The 18445-nt window shown below is 43.6% G+C and overlaps 1 protein-coding gene across 1 annotated transcript; it reads left to right on the top strand.

Annotated features, from left to right (window-relative positions):
• Window positions 1-151: 151 nt before the first annotated feature.
• Window positions 152-14106, top strand: gask1a (golgi associated kinase 1A; the record flags this gene model as incomplete). The annotated part of the gene is made up of 4 exons (XM_083662586.1): window positions 152-271; window positions 9295-9417; window positions 12891-12994; window positions 13902-14106. 4 exons carry the CDS (start codon window positions 152-154, stop codon window positions 14104-14106), a joined length of 552 nt encoding a protein of 183 aa, XP_083518712.1.
• Window positions 14107-18445: the final 4339 nt, after the last annotated feature.

Genomic DNA, 18445 nt, shown 5'->3' with positions numbered 1-18445 from the left:
GTGCTCCTCCTCTGCTTCAGCATCATGCAGACTGCAGAAGAACACGTCAGCAGCGTGCTGCAGCAGTGCTCCTCCTCCGCTTCAGCATGATGCAGACTGCAGAAGCACACGTCAGCAGCGTGCTGCAGCAGTGCTCCTCCTCTGCTTCAGCATGATGCAGACTGCAGAAGAACACGTCAGCAACGTGCTGCAGCAGTGCTCCTCCTCTGCTTCAGCACTGAGGCTTTTCCAAACAGTTCCCTGTGGAGAGGAAGCCAGAGTGCAACCGCAGGTCAGCAGGCTCGTCAAAAATGAGACAATAGCTACATCTGTGTGTGGGTCTGACGCTGTACAGGCCTGTTGCGTAATAACTGCCTATCATGTAACAAATGGCGATAATGTAATAAAAGAAGGCCCTAATTTAATAAAAAGCCAGTAACATACAGTAGAAAACCTTGAAATTATATTGTAATACCATTTCATCCATTAAGGCAATAGCATATGTTATTGATTAGTTATTTTACATTGCTGAATCAGACCTTCTGGCTGAGTAGTGCAATCATCAACCAATAATGTAATCACTATGAAATATTTCCTGCATGCATCGATTAAGCAGTAAGAGTGACACTGACAGTAATATTCAGGATTCACTCCGCTTTTCTTAACTGGGCTTGTGGACAGGGTCAGGCTTTTTCCCTCTCTGCCAAGGTTTATTATTATTATTATTATTATTATTATTATTACCTTTAATATTATTATTATTAGTATTATTATTATTAATTATTATTGATTATTATTATTATTATTATTAGTAGTAGTAGTAGTAGTAGTAGTATTATTATTAGTATTATTGTTATTATTCTCCCGGGAAGTTGGACTTCCCATGCATGAAAATAAACCAAACTTTGCACAAAGGTCCAGTCCCATGCCAAACTTAGTTGACGCGAATCTGGCGCCAATAGATGGTGGCGCTACAGCAACTCAAATATGGGCATTTGTTATGTTACAGCAGGCAGTTATTAATGTTAGAGACCTACACAGATGCCTAGATCTCCTAGTTAGTCCTTTGGTTGGATAAACTGAGCAGCAGTAGTGCGTATAGGGCTGGGTATTGTTTAAAAATGAATGATGCCAATAAAGTGATAAAGTGATACCGATACCAAAAGAGTACATTCAATACCTTTTTCGACACACTGAACTGGCAACTCTGTCACATCCGATCGACGTCACCACCACAGACTGGGTTATCGCTAGTGTGGTCACGGGCCAATCACACGTCGAAGAACGCTTGCGGTGATTGGCTCTGAGCAAAACCATACAAATAGCATTTTTTTCTCTAGATCTGTGCAGAAAATGATTGAATGCAGGTATCATTTGACTGGAGACGTTTTGATATTACTTGGTACTGGGCTATTTCGGGCGATAACTTGAAGGTAGAGTACTGATACCCGCAGGCCTATAGTGCAGCATGCACAAAGGCGTTGGAAGCACGGTGCGGTGGGCGCTGCAGCACCCCCTGGTGGCAAGAGATGTAAAAAAAAAAAAAAAAAAAAAAAAATCTTTTTTTTTTTTTTTTTTTTACAGTGCACCTGAACGCAACATGCAAAATACCCGCTGAATAAGTGTCCAAATGTTCATGTAATTCTGGCCAATACTCCACTTCTGTTATAACATTTCAGTCTGGAAGATATAATCTTTATGACTACCTTAAAAGGCTAAATGAATAGCTTAGAAAATGAATAGCACCGGGGGCCCATGGTACTATTAATCCGGCCCTGGATATATCGGAGGAATAGCAGGTAGGCTATCACTGTCCCTGAGTCCTGAGGGTAAATTGAGTAATGCTGCAGAGAAGAGGAGAAGACACTGAATAATGACATCACAACAGTATAATCCTAATGTTAATTTAAAATTTAATATTCCTCTAAATATGGCTAAAAGTCCAAAAAGGGTGGGAGAGAGAATGAGGATTCCAACACAGCAGTGGGAGCAAGTGGTGACATGGAGGTGAGTGAGAAAAGGTGACTGAATAATGACACAACAGTCTAATCTTAATAATAATATTCCTCTAATCTGGCGACAAAGTGGCCAAATTTTTTGGCGCCCTGCGGCCGCCGTCAGCCGTCCCCCCCAATGTTGAATCGGTGGCAGCACCCCCTACCTAAAAGTACTTCCAACGCCCCTGAGCATGCATGTACAAAGTGATGCTGGGACTGTGTGTAACTGCTCTTGATTGAAAGACCTCGGTGCAGGAAAGAGCCTGACTTTCTCCCTCCAGTATGCATGAGCGTAATTAGATATCAGATCATTAATTTCTGACTGATGGACCTGTAGGCACAGAGGTTACAGCAGGTCAAACCTGCCAGGCCTATTTCAACTTAATGAGGAAATTTAATGAGGAATACCTACGTACATTCTAGGTGTGTGTGTGTGTGTGTGTGTGTGTGTGTGTGTGTGTGTGTGTGTGTGTGTGTGTGTGTGTGTGTGTGCGCGCGTGCGTGCTCGTGCGTGTGTGCATGTGTGCGCCGTGCTTGTGCCGCGCGTGTGTGCGTTTGTGTGTGTGTATGTGTGCGTGTGCGTGTGTGCGCCATGCTTGCACCGTGCGTTTGAGTGTGTGTTCGTAGGTGTGTGTTGGGTGTATCGGAGCTCCATGGATATGGATGCAGCGCTGTCGGTTCAATTAAAAATCCAATACAGCTCTTTGGTCTGGATATTCATGTGTGCTGGACGCTGTGTGTGTGTGTGTGTGTGTGTGTGTGTGTGTGTGTGTGTGTGTGTGTGTGTGTGTGTGTGTGTGTGTGTGTGTGTGTGTGTGTGTGTGTGTGTGTGTGTGTGTGTGTGTGTGTGTGTCTGTGTCTGTGTGTCTGTGTGCGTGCATGTTTGGATTTGAGTAAAGCTTGTTTATGAGGTGGTGTCAGTCGCTAATGATTCTGCTAAACGAGCCTGGTAAAGATGCAGACTGCAGAGCATGGAGCAGAGCCCTCGCACTACAGGTAATGGATAAAGATAGATCATTTAGATAGATAGATAGATAGATAGATAGATAGATAGATAGATAGATAGATAGATAGATAGATAGATAGATAGATAGATAGATAGATAGATGTGAGTGTCAGGGTTGCCATGGCGATGGTGAAGGATAGACAATCACAGATTCCAAAGTGGGGAAGGTGTGTGTGTGTGTGTGTGTGTGTGTGTGTGTGTGTGTGTGTGTGTGTGTGTGTGTGTGTGTGTGTGTGTGTGTGTGTGTGTGTGTGTGTTGCGTGCGTGCGTGCGTGCGTGCGTGCGTGCGTGCGTGCGTGCGTGCGTGTGTGACAGAGAGAGAAAGAGAGAGGGGGGAGGGAGAGGGGGTTGAATAATAGCAGCTTTTCTCTTCTACAGCCAGGGAAAACATTAGTGAAGCTGCTGGAGGGTAAATGGCACTGAATAGAGTAGACAGAACAGAACAGAATAGAATAATACATTTCCATATGAAAGGATACAATACGATAGAGGGTTGACTTATTTTGAGCTTAGCACAATAGTGAGTATAGGAAGAAAAAACACAAATCTATTTATTTAAAATGTGGGAAAAGCCATAAAACGAAACAAGTGAAAACATATTATATTGCCATCACCACCATGCTTTTCTCTGAGCATGTTCAGCATGACCACTCCAACTTCAGAAACCCATTATTTGGATATTTGACTTCCTCTCTCCCTCCTCCCCCCTCCTCCCCGAACTATTCTGCTGAGATGTGAAAACAGAGGAGGGCCCCATGCCATGCTGTGTCTATAGGGTGTGTATGTTGTGCACAGTAAATAGACTGTATATGGCTGTCTTTGGCCTTGTAAAATGGTAAATGGACTGAATTTATATAGTGCTTTTCTGGCGACCGCTCAAAGTGCTTTACAGCATGTCTGTCCACATTCACCCATTTGCACTCACATTCACACACAGCGTCTGCAGCCAGGGCCGATTTTACACTTCATGGGTCCTGGGGCTATTCATCTCTGCAGGGCCCCCCCCCTCAAGCGGAAGGGAAAAAATTTGAGTGTTTTTTTTTAACCTTTTTTAGCCGTATTTAAAGGAATATCTCATTTTAAATCAACATTAGGATTATACTGTTGTGATGTCATTATTCAGTATCTTCTCCTTTTCTCACTAACTTTCATGTCACCACCTGCTCTCCTGTCAGCATTCTAACTTACAAACACAAACTGTAGGTTTAGCCATCATGTTCTTTCATAAACAGCCTGATTGGAAAGAAAACATTGCCACTGAGATGTCACAACAAGCACTTTTATTATTATTATTTAGTATTTATTATTGCTGTTATTATTACAGTGCACACCAATTTTTTTTTTTTTTTTTTTTTTTTTTTTTGGGCCCCTTGATGTCCCGGGCCCCGGGGCTTCAGCCCCGGTAAGCCCGTTGGTAAAATCGGCCCTGTCTGCAGCCATGCAAGGCACCGACTGTCACTCTCCCCTCACTCCAGTTACACTGCAGAGACGGTGGCCATCGCTGATTTGACATCCTCCTACAGTAATGTTGTCTTGCTTTGTTGTGTCCGTGCGCACAGTGAGATGGAATGAGTATCTAACAGCCATACAGTGTGTGGGGGGGGAATATGAATAATCCATGAACCAGCTCCCCCCCCCCCCAACCCCCCCCGGCCCTCACTGCCAGAAGTCAATCCCTGTAACAGGGCCATGCTCTAATAGCCTCCTATTGATCTGCTGAGAGCCCATGAGCGGAGCTCTGAACACTTGTTCCTACCTGCTCCACTAACACCTCCCTCGGCTCTGATACCAGAGAACCCAACACCTAAGATGCAGGGAGAGCAGTGTGAAGGGCACACACACACGTGCACGCACACACGTGTGTGTGCACACACGCACACACATACACACACACACACACATGCACGCACGCGCGCCCACACACATGCACGCACGTGCGCGCACGCACACACACAAACACACACACACACACACACACACACACACACACACACAGACACACACAGACACACACACACACACACACACACACACACACACACACACGCACACACAGTGGCAATGAAGGACACCCTGGGGAGAACAGGGGAGCTGTGGATAAGGTGACAATTTGACCAGCCCTTTGTCTTCAATCTGCGTAATAGAACCACTTGACACTTTCACATTGCGTGTAGTGAAGACGCCAAATTTGCCACTTGCGTGCATTGGAGATGGCAAAGAGTCGGGAGCCACAGTATCCAGTCCAGCATCCCTGAGGAGCAGCCAGGGCGAGGCCACATAGTGGCCGAGTTGCGTATGCGGGCTGCAGGGCCGGCTCGGCGAGCTGCAGGGCGGGCGAGCCCGCGCAGCAGGCGAGCCTAGGAATCGAGTGCGCATAGCGCGCGAGATGCCTAGTTCTTTAAAAGAGTAACCGTGCATTCCATTGAATTCCATTGAACTCGGAATTGCGGGAACATGATGTCTAACAGGGAAAAGTGCAATGGAACGCTCATTCAAGACGGAATTCCGAGTCGAAAAATCGGGCAGCATCCACCAAGCCCGAGTTTGCCGAGTTAAACACTCTGACGTCACAATCAACATGGCGGCACAGAGAGACACACACGGTGATAAGTAAGCAGTTACTTTTTCACAAATGTTTCACTTTGTGTAGTGTTATGAAGCAACTTTTAGTTGCCATTTCGATTCCCATAGCCTATAGTTGATTTGTGCTTGATAGAAGCATGCGGTAGCCTACTAGCCGTCCATGTTTGTAGGCATACATGTTTTTCCGCACAGATGCACTGAACATCCGATAACCGACTTTCAAAGGAATAGTCTTGGGTGTGAAGTGGTCTGAAAGGGACCTCTTGATGCCTGAACCTCGTCCCAAACCATAAGCATGCATAACCTTAAACAAGTTGTTTTACTTGCCTAAGGGACCGTTCATTATTTAGAAGGGGAGGTCACTGGAGGGATTTGGAGCGCTCTGAAATAAAAAGCTGTGACCCTTCCTTGGCAAAAATATATTTTTCTTTGATCCTCCACAAGTGATTGGAAAAATATGATTGACCATCTCCGAACAAATGTTCTACTATTTTAGCTTGTGAAACAATGTTCAGTGTCAATAAATTCATAGGCAGCGCGAGGGCATCACGCATGGGACAAAATTAGGCAAAGCACATACAGTAACAGCTTGACTTGCACTACTATGAGATAAGAATGCCACATCTGGCCATGAAATAAAATATAAAATGATTAAGCTAAAAATGATTACAGTTATGGCGAGTATGGCCAAGTTGAGATAGCGCACTAGAAAAAAATTCCATTCCTTCTTCACACATAAGCAATGTCTATTTCGGTCAAGGCAGCCAGTGCAGCTCTTCGTAGTTGTCGTGGCGTTGTTATTGGCTGCTGTTAGGCTACAGATGTGTTCCATAACACACAGAATACTGTCTTATTGCGAAGTTGCTGAGGCAAATGTATTCTGACACACTGTTAACGAGCGTTACAACAATATACAAGTTCATATTCTTGGCTTAACTTGCAACTCGGGGGCTGTAACAGAGATCAAAGCCACTGGATCAGGTGAGCTGAACTCCCGCATAATTATGCGCAGGAGGAGACGTGCTCCATTGCGCAGATGAAATATCATCAAAGTTGCCAATTAATTTGATGCCGCCATCCACTGCTCATCCAACAGGCGTTTCTGCACTCCTCCACTTTCCCCCTGACTGGCCTCGCCTGACATCATATATTCAGGTGTTTGTTTGTTTGTTTTTCTTTCTTGGAAATTTAAGAGAAGTCAAGCTTACCTCATGCATCGAAACTGATGTGGGTATTAACAATAAAGTGTTTTGATAGCCAGTGATTATTATGAATGAATTTTGGGTGCCTTGCCCCCCACCGATGGTTTCTCTCCCTCTCTCTCATCCAGCTATCGTTTGTAGGCTACTTTGAGTCTTTTCTTTTTTCCATGAGAATACACCGGGTCATACCAAAACATTTGGCCAGGAGGGGTGTTGTTGGGTATAGTTGCTGAATTCTGAAAAGCAAAAATATATATATTGATAAAATAAGATAAATATATATTTGATCCATTCAAATTCATATGACCCTCCTCTAGACTCAAAGTAATAACAGTAGCTACCGTGAGACAACATTTTAAAAAGCATCACCCTCCCCTATTTTCCTCCAGTGACCCCTTCCATAAATAACGAACTGTTCCTAAACACAACCGTTATGACCGAAAAATGAATAATATTAGCTTCACACTCGTGACTTAGCACTCAGATAGCAATTCCAGCCTAACAGTCTCACCAAAAACCACCCAGCGCTCCATTTGTTCTGCTTGAATTGTGTGTTGATTCTGACCGCAACCTTGTCTTCTGCCTGAGGCTGGGCGTTGTGTGGTGGGAGGGACAATGTTTCCAGAAGGCTCTTGGAGCAAACTCCAAATCACTGTATTCTAGTGTGAGAGTTCAATGTAGCAGCATGCTGTGAAAACTCCACCATAGGACCAAAGGAGTGGGAAGAAACAGGGTTGGTGCGACTTTACTGCAGAGAAGAGCATGGAACGCATTCTCCCCCCCTCCCTCTCTCTCTTACACACACACACACACACACACACACACACACACACACACACACACACACACACACACACACACACACACACACACACACACACACACACACACACACACACACACACACACACACACACACACACAACTTTGACCTGATGGCACTCCAGGGTTGTGTAAGTCACACAGCCATGCGCATGTGAACAGATGCACACATTACACACACTCAAGCACACACAAAGCAAACACACACTCAAGCACACACAAAACAAAGCAAACACACACACACACACACACACACACACACACACACACGCACACACACACACACACACACACACACACACACTCACTCAAGCACACACACACACACACACACACACACACACACACAGTTGACCTGAGTGTGCCATCTCATTAAGGTTGTGTCTGTTTGTCTCTGGCTGTGTCTATCTCACACTTTAACACCATGGAGTAAATCACATGTCTCTCACGCCTAGATGATCTTCACATGTAGTTTATGAGTTCCTCAGCTACTGGATGGGAGAATGAGTTATGATGGTTCTGATTTTCTACAGCAGCATGGATCATTTCTATTCATTTTCTAATGTTCTGTTAGTGGACTATTTCTTAATTCTAACTAGTGTTTCTGATACAGCCCAAACCTCCCTGTACGGTAAATTTGATTGTAATGATCAATTCTTGGTTGTACAATTGATGCGAGTGTTACTGCTTTGAATCTATTTTTCATATAGTATTCTGTATATCACCACACGACCATCTTGGTAGGAAAATGTCAGGTGATTGCAATAAATTGACAGGTGATTATCATAAAATTACAGCCACAGCCAATGAGCTGATAAAAATGACAAAGCATCTTATTGCTAGGAAGGAAATGCATGTGGCATCATGGGAATAGTATAAATAAAAGATTTAATGATAATGTTCCTGCTATAGGTTATATAGGTTATATGATTGCACTGAAATTATTTTGGCTTGATATCTCATTCAACACTTTATATAATTAAACCTTAATTAGGCTATCTCAGACTTATCAATGGTATTAAATATCTCTTGAGCAGCTGTACTTGTGAAGCGTATTTCTGCAAAACAGCCATGACCTGAGATCATCCAGCCAGTATGATGGGATCTGTGTGTTACGATGTGCACGCATGTACAGTATGAAGGTGCAGTACCAGCATGGGGTGATAGAGGCACTAGGTGCTTGAAATAAAATGATGGCCAGTGACACGGGGTGGAGAAAAGGCATAAACATTTGCCTTCGATCGATGCCAACGACCGGGGTTCGATTCCCAGCGTAAGAATGAACTAAATTGTTTTTCTATTTAACCATGACCACACCCTAACCTTAGCCATAACCAAGTTGTACCTATGGAATTCAACGTTTTCAAAATGTTGGCATGCCGTTGGATGCTCGGCCTTCGACGCAAAACATGCCACGGACCCGGGTCTATTACACGCTTTGGCGTAGCGGCAGCCCAGTGATTATCAGATTCTCTCCTATGCTATTCTGTGTAAAAATGCTCCCTAATTCAAAGAGTTGTGGCTATGAAGTGTGCATATGAATTCCGTTTATCCATAAGAATTTAATCATATTAATTTTTCTGATGTTTATTCCTCATCACACACAGTAAAAAAGCCCAGCTCTGCCTGGCTGTACCACTGCTTATTCTGTTGACTTTGCATTGTCTTATGTGTGAAGGTCTTTCCTTTTCCTCTGTCCCTGCAGGTGAATGACCGTCTAGACAGGTACTGCTGTGGCTTCAGACCCCATCCCACAGACACCTGCATGGAGAACCTGCTGCACGCCAAGTGTCACAACACCAAGCAGCTGCTGCTGGTTCACATCCTGGTAAATATGGCAGCCAACAGTGATGGCAGGGGAATCATATTAGTCCCCAGTGTAGTGCACTTTTCACTTTTTTAACTCATATCACAAAGGTGCACTTTGGGGAGTGTCTGTTTGATTGATGGATTTTTGTGCGTCAAAGGTGAAGTTTATCGATCTGTGCTTTGATTAAAGCATTTGTGATGTGATGGAAAATACCTTCTTCTTGTGCCTCGTCGAAGAATTTCAACATTATTAAAGGTTACTGTTTTCTGTCATTGTGAGATACTGTTCTTTTGTTTTTGTTTTTTTTACGCAACATTTCAACACCGACATTGTTCCACAGCAACATAGGAAAACGACTCTCTATATCACATAATAGCTGCAAATATAACAATATTCCCCACAGTATCGATGTATGGTTTTGTCATATCTCACTAATGAGCTTTCAGGCTGGCAGATGGCTCTGAGTAGGCGTTGATTATGTTGCATATGAATTTTGTTGTTAGATAGAATGTGCGATAAGACTGTAAAAGCCTCTTCACAGACTCCAAATGTCCTGGTGTGCAATCACACTATTGGAAAGCTGACTCAAAGGTCTCCGCCAGTGACTTTATCACTGCATTCAAATGGCAGAACTACAGGGAAAGTGTTTAATCTCCAATGGTATCATTACCTCCTCCGGCAGTAACACCTCCAAACAAGATGAGGTGTTGAGCGGGGCTGAGACAATGTTTATTTTGGTGGCTCAGTGGTTAACACTGTTCCCTCACAGCAAGAAGGTCCCGGGTTCGAACCCCGGTCCGTCCCAGGTCCTTTCTGTGTGGAGTTTGCATGTTCTCCCCGTGTCTGTGTGGGTTTTCTCCGCGTGCTCCGGTTTCCTCCCACCATCAAAGACATCAAAGACATGTATGTTAGGGTTAATACTCCTGTCAGTGCCCCTGACCAAGGTACTGGCAAAAGAACTGGAGTTGGTCCCCGGGCGCTGCACAGTGGCTGCCCACTGCTCCTAGTTCTAGGAAGGTTCCTAGTAGAGGATGGGTCAAATGCAGAGGATGAATTTCCCCAAGGGGATAAATAAAGGATAACTTAACTTAACTTATTTATATACTCATGAATTTACAAAATAGCATCATGAACTGCCTCTCGAACAATAATGAATAAAAGCCAATAAGGTGAACTATATCTTGTTTATTGTTTAAAAGGATCCCCATTAGTCTTCACTTTAGTGGAGACTACTCTTCCTGGGGTCCACATCAAAATACAATCATACAATCATCCACAAATAACAAATTAGTCGCTGTACAAGAGAAGTTGACAGCAGGTCAGTATACATAATACTCAAATAGCACATCAGTTATCAATTAATCAAAAAAAGTGAGGTCATAAACAAAAGAAGTTGACAGCAGGTCAGATACATAATACTCAAATAGCAGATTAGTTAGTCAAATTAATCAAAAAAGTGAGGTCATAAACAAAATTAGTCACTCAAATAGCAGGTCTGTTAATCAAGGAAGGTTATGTCGGACCTAATCTGAGTTCTTGACTCAAGACAGCTTCTCTTAGCTTATTTTTAAAAGTGAATTTATTAGAGACCACAGTGAGATACTGTATGGGGGGAAACAATTCCAAAGTGCCACAGAGCTCTATACATGACCGCTTTCCTAAGGGCATTGGTTCTAGGTAAAGGCAAGGTGAAACGACTGCCCAAAGCTTGTCTGGTGCTACAGTATAGCCAAGTCTATTGTTTGTAGGTAGAAGCTGTGAAAACCAAAAACCTTGTTTACGTGAAATGTGAATGTTCCTTAAAAACCTAATAAGGCTGCATGTCAGTCTGTCATCCACCCTCATCCATGACAGCCTGGCATGCATTCCTTCAACACTGCTTCGAATTGAACAGCGGAGAGCAAGCCGTGCTGCTCTGTTCTGAGCCAGCTGTAATTGAACAAGTTCTTGTTTTGACGCACTGGACCAAACTGTTGCACAGTAGTCAAGATGTGATAAGACTAGGGATTTAATTAATAATTTAACAGTAGGCTATTCTCATTTAGCAGGTAGGTACTTATTCTAATGTTGGATATATTACGACTCATTTTAGATACTACATTATGAATGTGGGTGGACCAAGATAGTGTTTCATCCACAATCACACCCAACAGTTTTGCCTCCCTTACTTGTTCATTGGTAGCACCATGCATAGAAAGACACAGTTTAGGTTAAGACCTCAGGGCATGTTTAGAGCCCAAAACAAGGCATTTGGTTTTCAAAACATTTAACTTTAGCTTGTTCTCAGAAATCCAATTAAAAACTAGCATTAGCTCCTGTTGAAGCAATTTATTCGCTAATTCAATGTTCTCCGCTGAGACATGTATGGTTGTGTCGTCCGCGTAAATGGCCAAACGTGCATTTCTTAAAATAAATGGCATATCATTAACAAAGATAGAGTAAAGGAGGGGTCCCAAGCAGCTTCCTTGTGGAAGGCCACATTCAAGCATTACACTGTCTGAAAGGGTGCCATTAAACATTACACATTGCTGTCTGTTAGACAAATAACTTTTCAAAAATGTAATAGCTGAATCTTTAAACCCATAAGCCAACAGTTTCATTAATAATAACTCATGATCAATGATATCGAAGGCTGCGCTGAAGTCCAACAGAAGAGCACCCACCACTGACTTCTTGTCGATCTGTTTTAGCCACTCATCAGTAAGGGATGTTAAAGCTGAACATGTAGAAAACCCTGCTTTATGGCTGCTAATCAGAGTTAATACCGTTTTCTTCAAAATATTGCTGAATCTGCTTATGCACAATTCCCTCCAGAATTTTGCTCAAGACAGGCAAAATGCTGTTTGGTCCTGAGAAAGGACAGTGGAGTCACCTTTGCAGTCTTCCATAACTGAGGATAAACACCTTCATCAAAACATAACCTGAAAATATGAAAAATTGGCTTCACCAGAATTCTTGCTGATAGCTATCAGTCTGCCATCCAAGTTATCTATTCTATAACATGGTTTATCGCATTTAATTGCTAAAATAAGTTTTTCAAGATCCCCTTCGTTGATCATTCCATTTTTAATAATAGAATCAGAGAGATTACCACACCCAGGCATCATTTGACTTCTTATCTTACTTACTTTATCAATGAAATAATTGTTGAAATAATTTGCAATTTCCAGAGGTTTCGTTATATATGCACCATCAAGTTCAATAAATGCAGGAATTTTATTTATTTTATCCCTATATGTAACTTCTTTAAGTATTTTCCATCCTTTTTTGCTGTCATTTTTACATTCTTTCAAATCTGGATTGATAGTATTGTTTTTTCTTCTGTCTATTCATTTTAGTGATCTTGTTCCTTAGTGCGCGGTACGCCTGCCATTCCACTGGGTTACCGGATGTAACTTGTGACTCAGGCAGGAAGTTTGAACCACTTCTCACTGCACAGAAAATGATTTAAAAATATATATAATTGTGAGCTCTTTTCTCTCCCTGTCTAGGTGAGGAAGGCGGACCCCTCCAGACTAGTGTTCATAGATAACGCAGGCAGGCCACACCAGCCCACCGACAACCTCAACTTCAGACTGGTCGAGGGCATAGATGAGTAAGTAGAAACTGCTGATTTAAGGCTGGAGATGCAAATTGGGGGTAGTTTTGGCTTCATCTTGGCAGACGGTGCTCCATAAAACATACCAAACGATGTCAGAAACTCATTTTTTGTCACAGCCTACAGGTATGGTTTCAAAAACATAGATTTAAAGAAAGGTTTCAGTAGAAAACAAAACACATCTAATAAAATATTTCCCTTGGTGTGAAGCTTTCAAATCAGAAAGGTCCAGTGGAAGCTTGTTAGCATTTTGTTACAGTGTCTGGCTGATTAGATTAGTGTGCATTCAATTAGCCTACTATTCAATATGCTGAATGAATCAGGTCTGATAGAAATTCCCCATTGTCTGTCACTTAGGATTACTACGCCGTTCCATAAAATGGTTTTAAATATCTTAAGCCCACACTTGAAACAGCATAGAAATAGCATGTTAAAATCTTACATTATTGCGCTTCACAGGGTAATGTGAAACAAAATAAATGGAAAACTGGTGATTCTCCAGAGGTGGAAAAAGACAAATTTCAATTTATTTATTTATTTATTTATTTATTTATCTACGGTATTTATTTATTTATTTATTCATTTATTTATGTATTTATTTATTCATTTATTGTTTATTTATTTAGGTATAATAATGAAAAAGGTATAATTAAACACAATTATTCTGGACTTCTTCCATGGAGGTTTTGAGTCAGCCTTTGTTGACATGAGCTGAAAAGGAGGCATCTGCGAACCTCATGCTGATAATAATGAATCACAAATATTTACAAAGACCATTTCATAGAGCCATAACAATGATTTTTGGGGCAAAAGATTGTAACTACTTTTTATGAAACCCACTCTTCTTTGACCTTGTGCTGCAGTAATATTTCAGCACTCTTTCTCATGTGGTTTCTCCTGGCAGGTTTCCACAGAGAGCCGTGTCGTTGCTGCAGTCGGGCTGTCTGGAGAGTCTTCTTCTGCGCTCTCTTTACATGGACAGGGAGTTCTGGGAGAGCCGAGGCGGGGTGGGCGGTCTGAGGCCTCTGATCCACGCTGTAGAGCAGAGAGGGAGGATCCTCCTGCAGCACATCAGGGACAAGAAGCTCCGACTCAACAGAGACCTGTGACCGGACCGGACCCGGACCAGACAGGTCCGTACCGGACCACACCACACTGCACCAGACTGGTCCGGGCCGAACCAGACTGAAGCGGAACGGACCACAAGTTACAAAATGAACATCATGCTGTATTGAAGAAGACTTGAAACTACCAATTGAGACCATAAACTCATTAGGAAAGTGTTTACTGAGATCATAAATCAAGTCATTTTCCATTAATTTCTATACAATCAGACTTTTTTGCAGTCATAGACTGTATAAACGTCTGAGTTATGAGTTATATAAAAAATTTGCTAGAGACCAAAACTGTTTTTCAAACCAGGCTGTAAACATGTTTATTTCTGCTGTAAAGTTTGACATTTTAACATGGGGGTTTATGGGGAATGATTCGCTTTTGCGGCCAGCCTCAAGTGGCCAGAACTGCAGTTTTTTGCATTTCCACGTTGGCTTCATTTTTCAGAATCGGAGGAGTTTTGACAGTAACCTGGAAAACCTGCGTGGTGGTCACGCCGGTCTGGGCTTTGCCTCAGCCCAGGGAAGGAGCGGTGGTTGCCGCAACTCACTATTGGGCCAAGTCAGTGGTCACACCGGTGGTCAGTGAAAAAAGACGAGAGGCGATAACCCCATCCGTTATAAAGTGAGGGAAACAGTTCCTGACCAGTTTTTGAATGGTTGAGAGTGAGAATGTGTTGCCCCAGCTCCATCCTGAGCAGCTAGTAAAATGCGTGTATAGGTGCACTTGGTACATACAGAAGTTGTACTTACCTGATATAGTGTGCTGTGTGTTGTATGGAAATCTTTCTGTAAGGAAAGCCAGAAGCATGGCTGACTACTGTAGATCTCTTGTTTCCACTGCTTACCTGATTGATGAAGTAGAGCTGGATGAGCTTGTCAGGGTCAGTATACAGGTCAGATAGCTTGACTGTCAGGGTCAGTATACAGGTCAGATAGCTTGACTGTCAGGGTCAGTATACAGGTCAGATAGCTTGGCTGTCAGGGTGAGTATACAGGTCAGATAGCTTGGCTGTCAGGGTCAGTATACAGGTCAGATAGCTTGGCTGTCAGGGTCAGTATGCAGATCAGATAGCTTGACTGTCAGGGTCAGTATACAGGTCAGATAGCTTGGCTGTCAGGGTCAGTATACAGGTCAGATAGCTTGGCTGTCAGGGTCAGTATACAGGTCAGATAGCTTGGCTGTCAGGGTCAGTATGCAGATCAGATAGCTTGACTGTCAGGGTCAGTATACAGGTCAGATAGCTTGGCTGTCAGGGTCAGTATACAGGTCAGATAGCTTGGCTGTCAGGGTCAGTATACAGGTCAGATAGCTTGGCTGTCAGGGTCAGTATACAGGTCAGATAGCTTGGCTGTCAGGGTCAGTATACAGGTCAGATAGCTTGGCTGTCAGGGTCAGTATACAGGTCAGATAGCTTGGCTGTCAGGGTCAGTATACAGGTCAGATAGCTTGGCTGTCAGGGTCAGTATGCAGATCAGATAGCTTGACTATCAGGGTCAGTATACAGGTCAGATAGCTTGGCTGTCAGGGTCAGTATGCAGATCAGATAGCTTGACTATCAGGGTCAGTATACAGCTCAGATAGCTTGACTGTCAGGGTCAGTATACAGGTCAGATAGCTTGACTGTCAGGGTCAGTATGCAGGTCAGATAGCTTGACTGTCAGGGTCAGTATGCAGCTCAGATAGCTTGACTGTCAGGGTCAATAGGTCAGATAGCTTGACTGTCAGGGTCAGTATACAGGTCAGATAGCTTGACTGTCAGGGTCAGTATACAGGTCAGATAGCTTGACTATCAGGGTCAGTATACAGGTCAGATAGCTTGACTGTCAGGGTCAGTATACAGGTCAGATAGCTTGACTGTCAGGGTCAGTATACAGGTCAGATAGCTTGACTGTCGGGGTCAGTATGCAGGTCAGATAGCTTGACTATCAGGGTCAATAGGTCAGATAGCTTGACTGTCAGGGTCAGTATACAGGTCAGATAGCTTGACTATCAGGGTCAGTATACAGGTCAGATAGCTTGACTATCAGGGTCAGTATACTGTACATGTCAGATAGCTTGACTATCAGGGTCAGTATACAGGTCAGATAGCTTGACTATCAGGGTCAGTAGGTCAGATAGCTTGACTGTCAGGGTCAGTATACAGGTCAGATAGCTTGACTATCATGGTCAGTATACAGGTCAGATAGCTTGACTATCAGGGTCAGTAGGTCAGATAGCTTGACTGTCAGGGTCAGTAGGTCAGATAGCTTGACTATCAGGGTCAGTAGGTCAGATAGCTTGACTATCAGGGTCAGTAGGTCAGATAGCTTGACTATCAGGGTCAGTAGGTCAGATAGCTTGACTATCAGGGTCAGTAGGTCAGATAGCTTGACTATCAGGGTCAGTATACATGTCAGATAGCTTGACTATCAGGGTCAGTATACAGGTCAGATAGCTTGACTATCAGGGTCAGTATACAGGTCAGATAGCTTGACTATCAGGGTCAGTATACAGCTCAGATAGCTTGACTATCAGGGTCAGTATACAGGTCAGATAGCTTGACTATCAGGGTCAGTATACAGGTCAGATAGCTTGACTATCAGGGTCAGTATATGTAACGGCTTGGCTTAGTGGTGGTGCTTGCCTGACAACGCCACCTAGGTTTGTTTGGATAGAGCCTAGGAACTCTATAAAAAGGTGGACCAAAATGTACCAGGTAGGTTCTTTATATACAAGGGAGAGCAGTGTAACTAGACCCAAGGACAGAGACGGAAACAGCTGTACCCAAAACAAATGCCTTTTATTTTCTACAATATAAATAGGTGTTAAAACCGGGGCATTTCAAATGAGGGGTAAAAATGGGGTTAAGGGCTTCAAAAGCCAACTAAAATACAGGGAATAAAAACAGATAAAAATGTACAACTAAAAAAGCACAGATAGAGTCCCGTGTGTTCGATGGTCCCAGCTCAGCCGACGTGCCCCTCACTTCCGGCCGGGGTCCAGTCAGCCGCCCAACAGCGCCGCACCAACGTTCATGCAATCCTTCGCACAGCGCTCTGCCTCCCTCACGTCTCGGTTCCGCTGTCCACTCCCTCGGAGGTGGCCTCTATAAGAGAAAAGCGGGCGAGTACGTGTTGTCGCGGTCCCACAGCAGTAGCGCTATGATTCTATGATTGCAAATTAACGTAACTTGGTATTTCAGGAACTCCCGACTAGACCGACAATCACTACAACAATCGTGAGCTACTCACACTGCCCTGGACCAGGCTCCAGCCTCGTCCAGAAATGGCAATCAGGCCTGGGTTATAGTGTGTCGGCTGCTTGCTCCTCCTTGGCCGGGGTCCTGGGTCGCTATCCTGGGTCGCTGTGGCGGGGACATGGCTGGGCCCCGTCGGCTGCTGGCGGGGACGTGGCTGTCTCACTCTGCTACTGGCTGTCTGTCTGTGGCTTCCTCTTCCCTCCAGTCCCTTGCGTCCTCCTGATAAAGGGGAAATGCTCCCCCGCTCTGCTCACCCATTGGCTCCCCCGTGTCCATTCCCCTGCCCCAGGTGTCTGTAGTTTCAGCAATCAACAGTCCAGGCAGAAACTCCCAAAAACACTCCAAATACAACCCAAGTTGAAACATGCAAATTAAAACACAATATATTAAGGCAAAACAAATATGCAATATCAATGCCACATCTAAATTAATAATAAAGGACACATCTAATGAAAAATAATTAAATAAAGAACACATCTAATAGAAATAAACCAAAACAAATAAATCAAAACAATAGGGAGTTCTCTGCCCTGTGACATATACAGCTCAGATAGCTTGACTATCAGGGTCAGTATACAGGTCAGATAGCTTGACTATCAGGGTCAGTATACAGGTCAGATAGCTTGACTATCAGGGTCAGTATACAGCTCAGATAGCTTGACTGTCAGGGTCAGTATACAGGTCAGATAGCTTGACTGGTTCTATATTGCTGTGATGTTGATGCTGTGGATGCCTGAATGTCCACAATGTCCCTGGTAGCTCAGCGGCAGAGTATTGGAGTAAACCCTGTCTTATACTGCTGGGTTATTACTCAGAACTGACATGTTTTTCATGCTAACTTCCAGTCACTAAACATCTTGGCAAATGTCCCGTCACAGTGGGCAAATTATGGGAGTCAAATGATTCCCCTGCTCCTGCAGTACAACCAAGTGCTGAAGCATGGTGTCTTTTTCTTCTATTTTAATATTTTCCAAAGAGCTAACAGAAGATCCACTGATTGAGTCGACTGTCTGTTTTCATGAGATAAGCTCTTCTGCGTTTTAATCGAGGGATCGAGGGATTAAACATGGCTGTCAGCGAATAGCTTCTGGACC

The sequence above is a fragment of the Poromitra crassiceps genome (assembly GCF_964638095.1).
Source record: "Poromitra crassiceps genome assembly, chromosome: 1".
NCBI classification, from domain to species: Eukaryota; Metazoa; Chordata; class Actinopteri; order Beryciformes; family Melamphaidae; genus Poromitra; species Poromitra crassiceps.
Note: the sequence above shows the minus strand (reverse complement) of the source record. Positions and strands in the feature narration are given on the sequence as shown.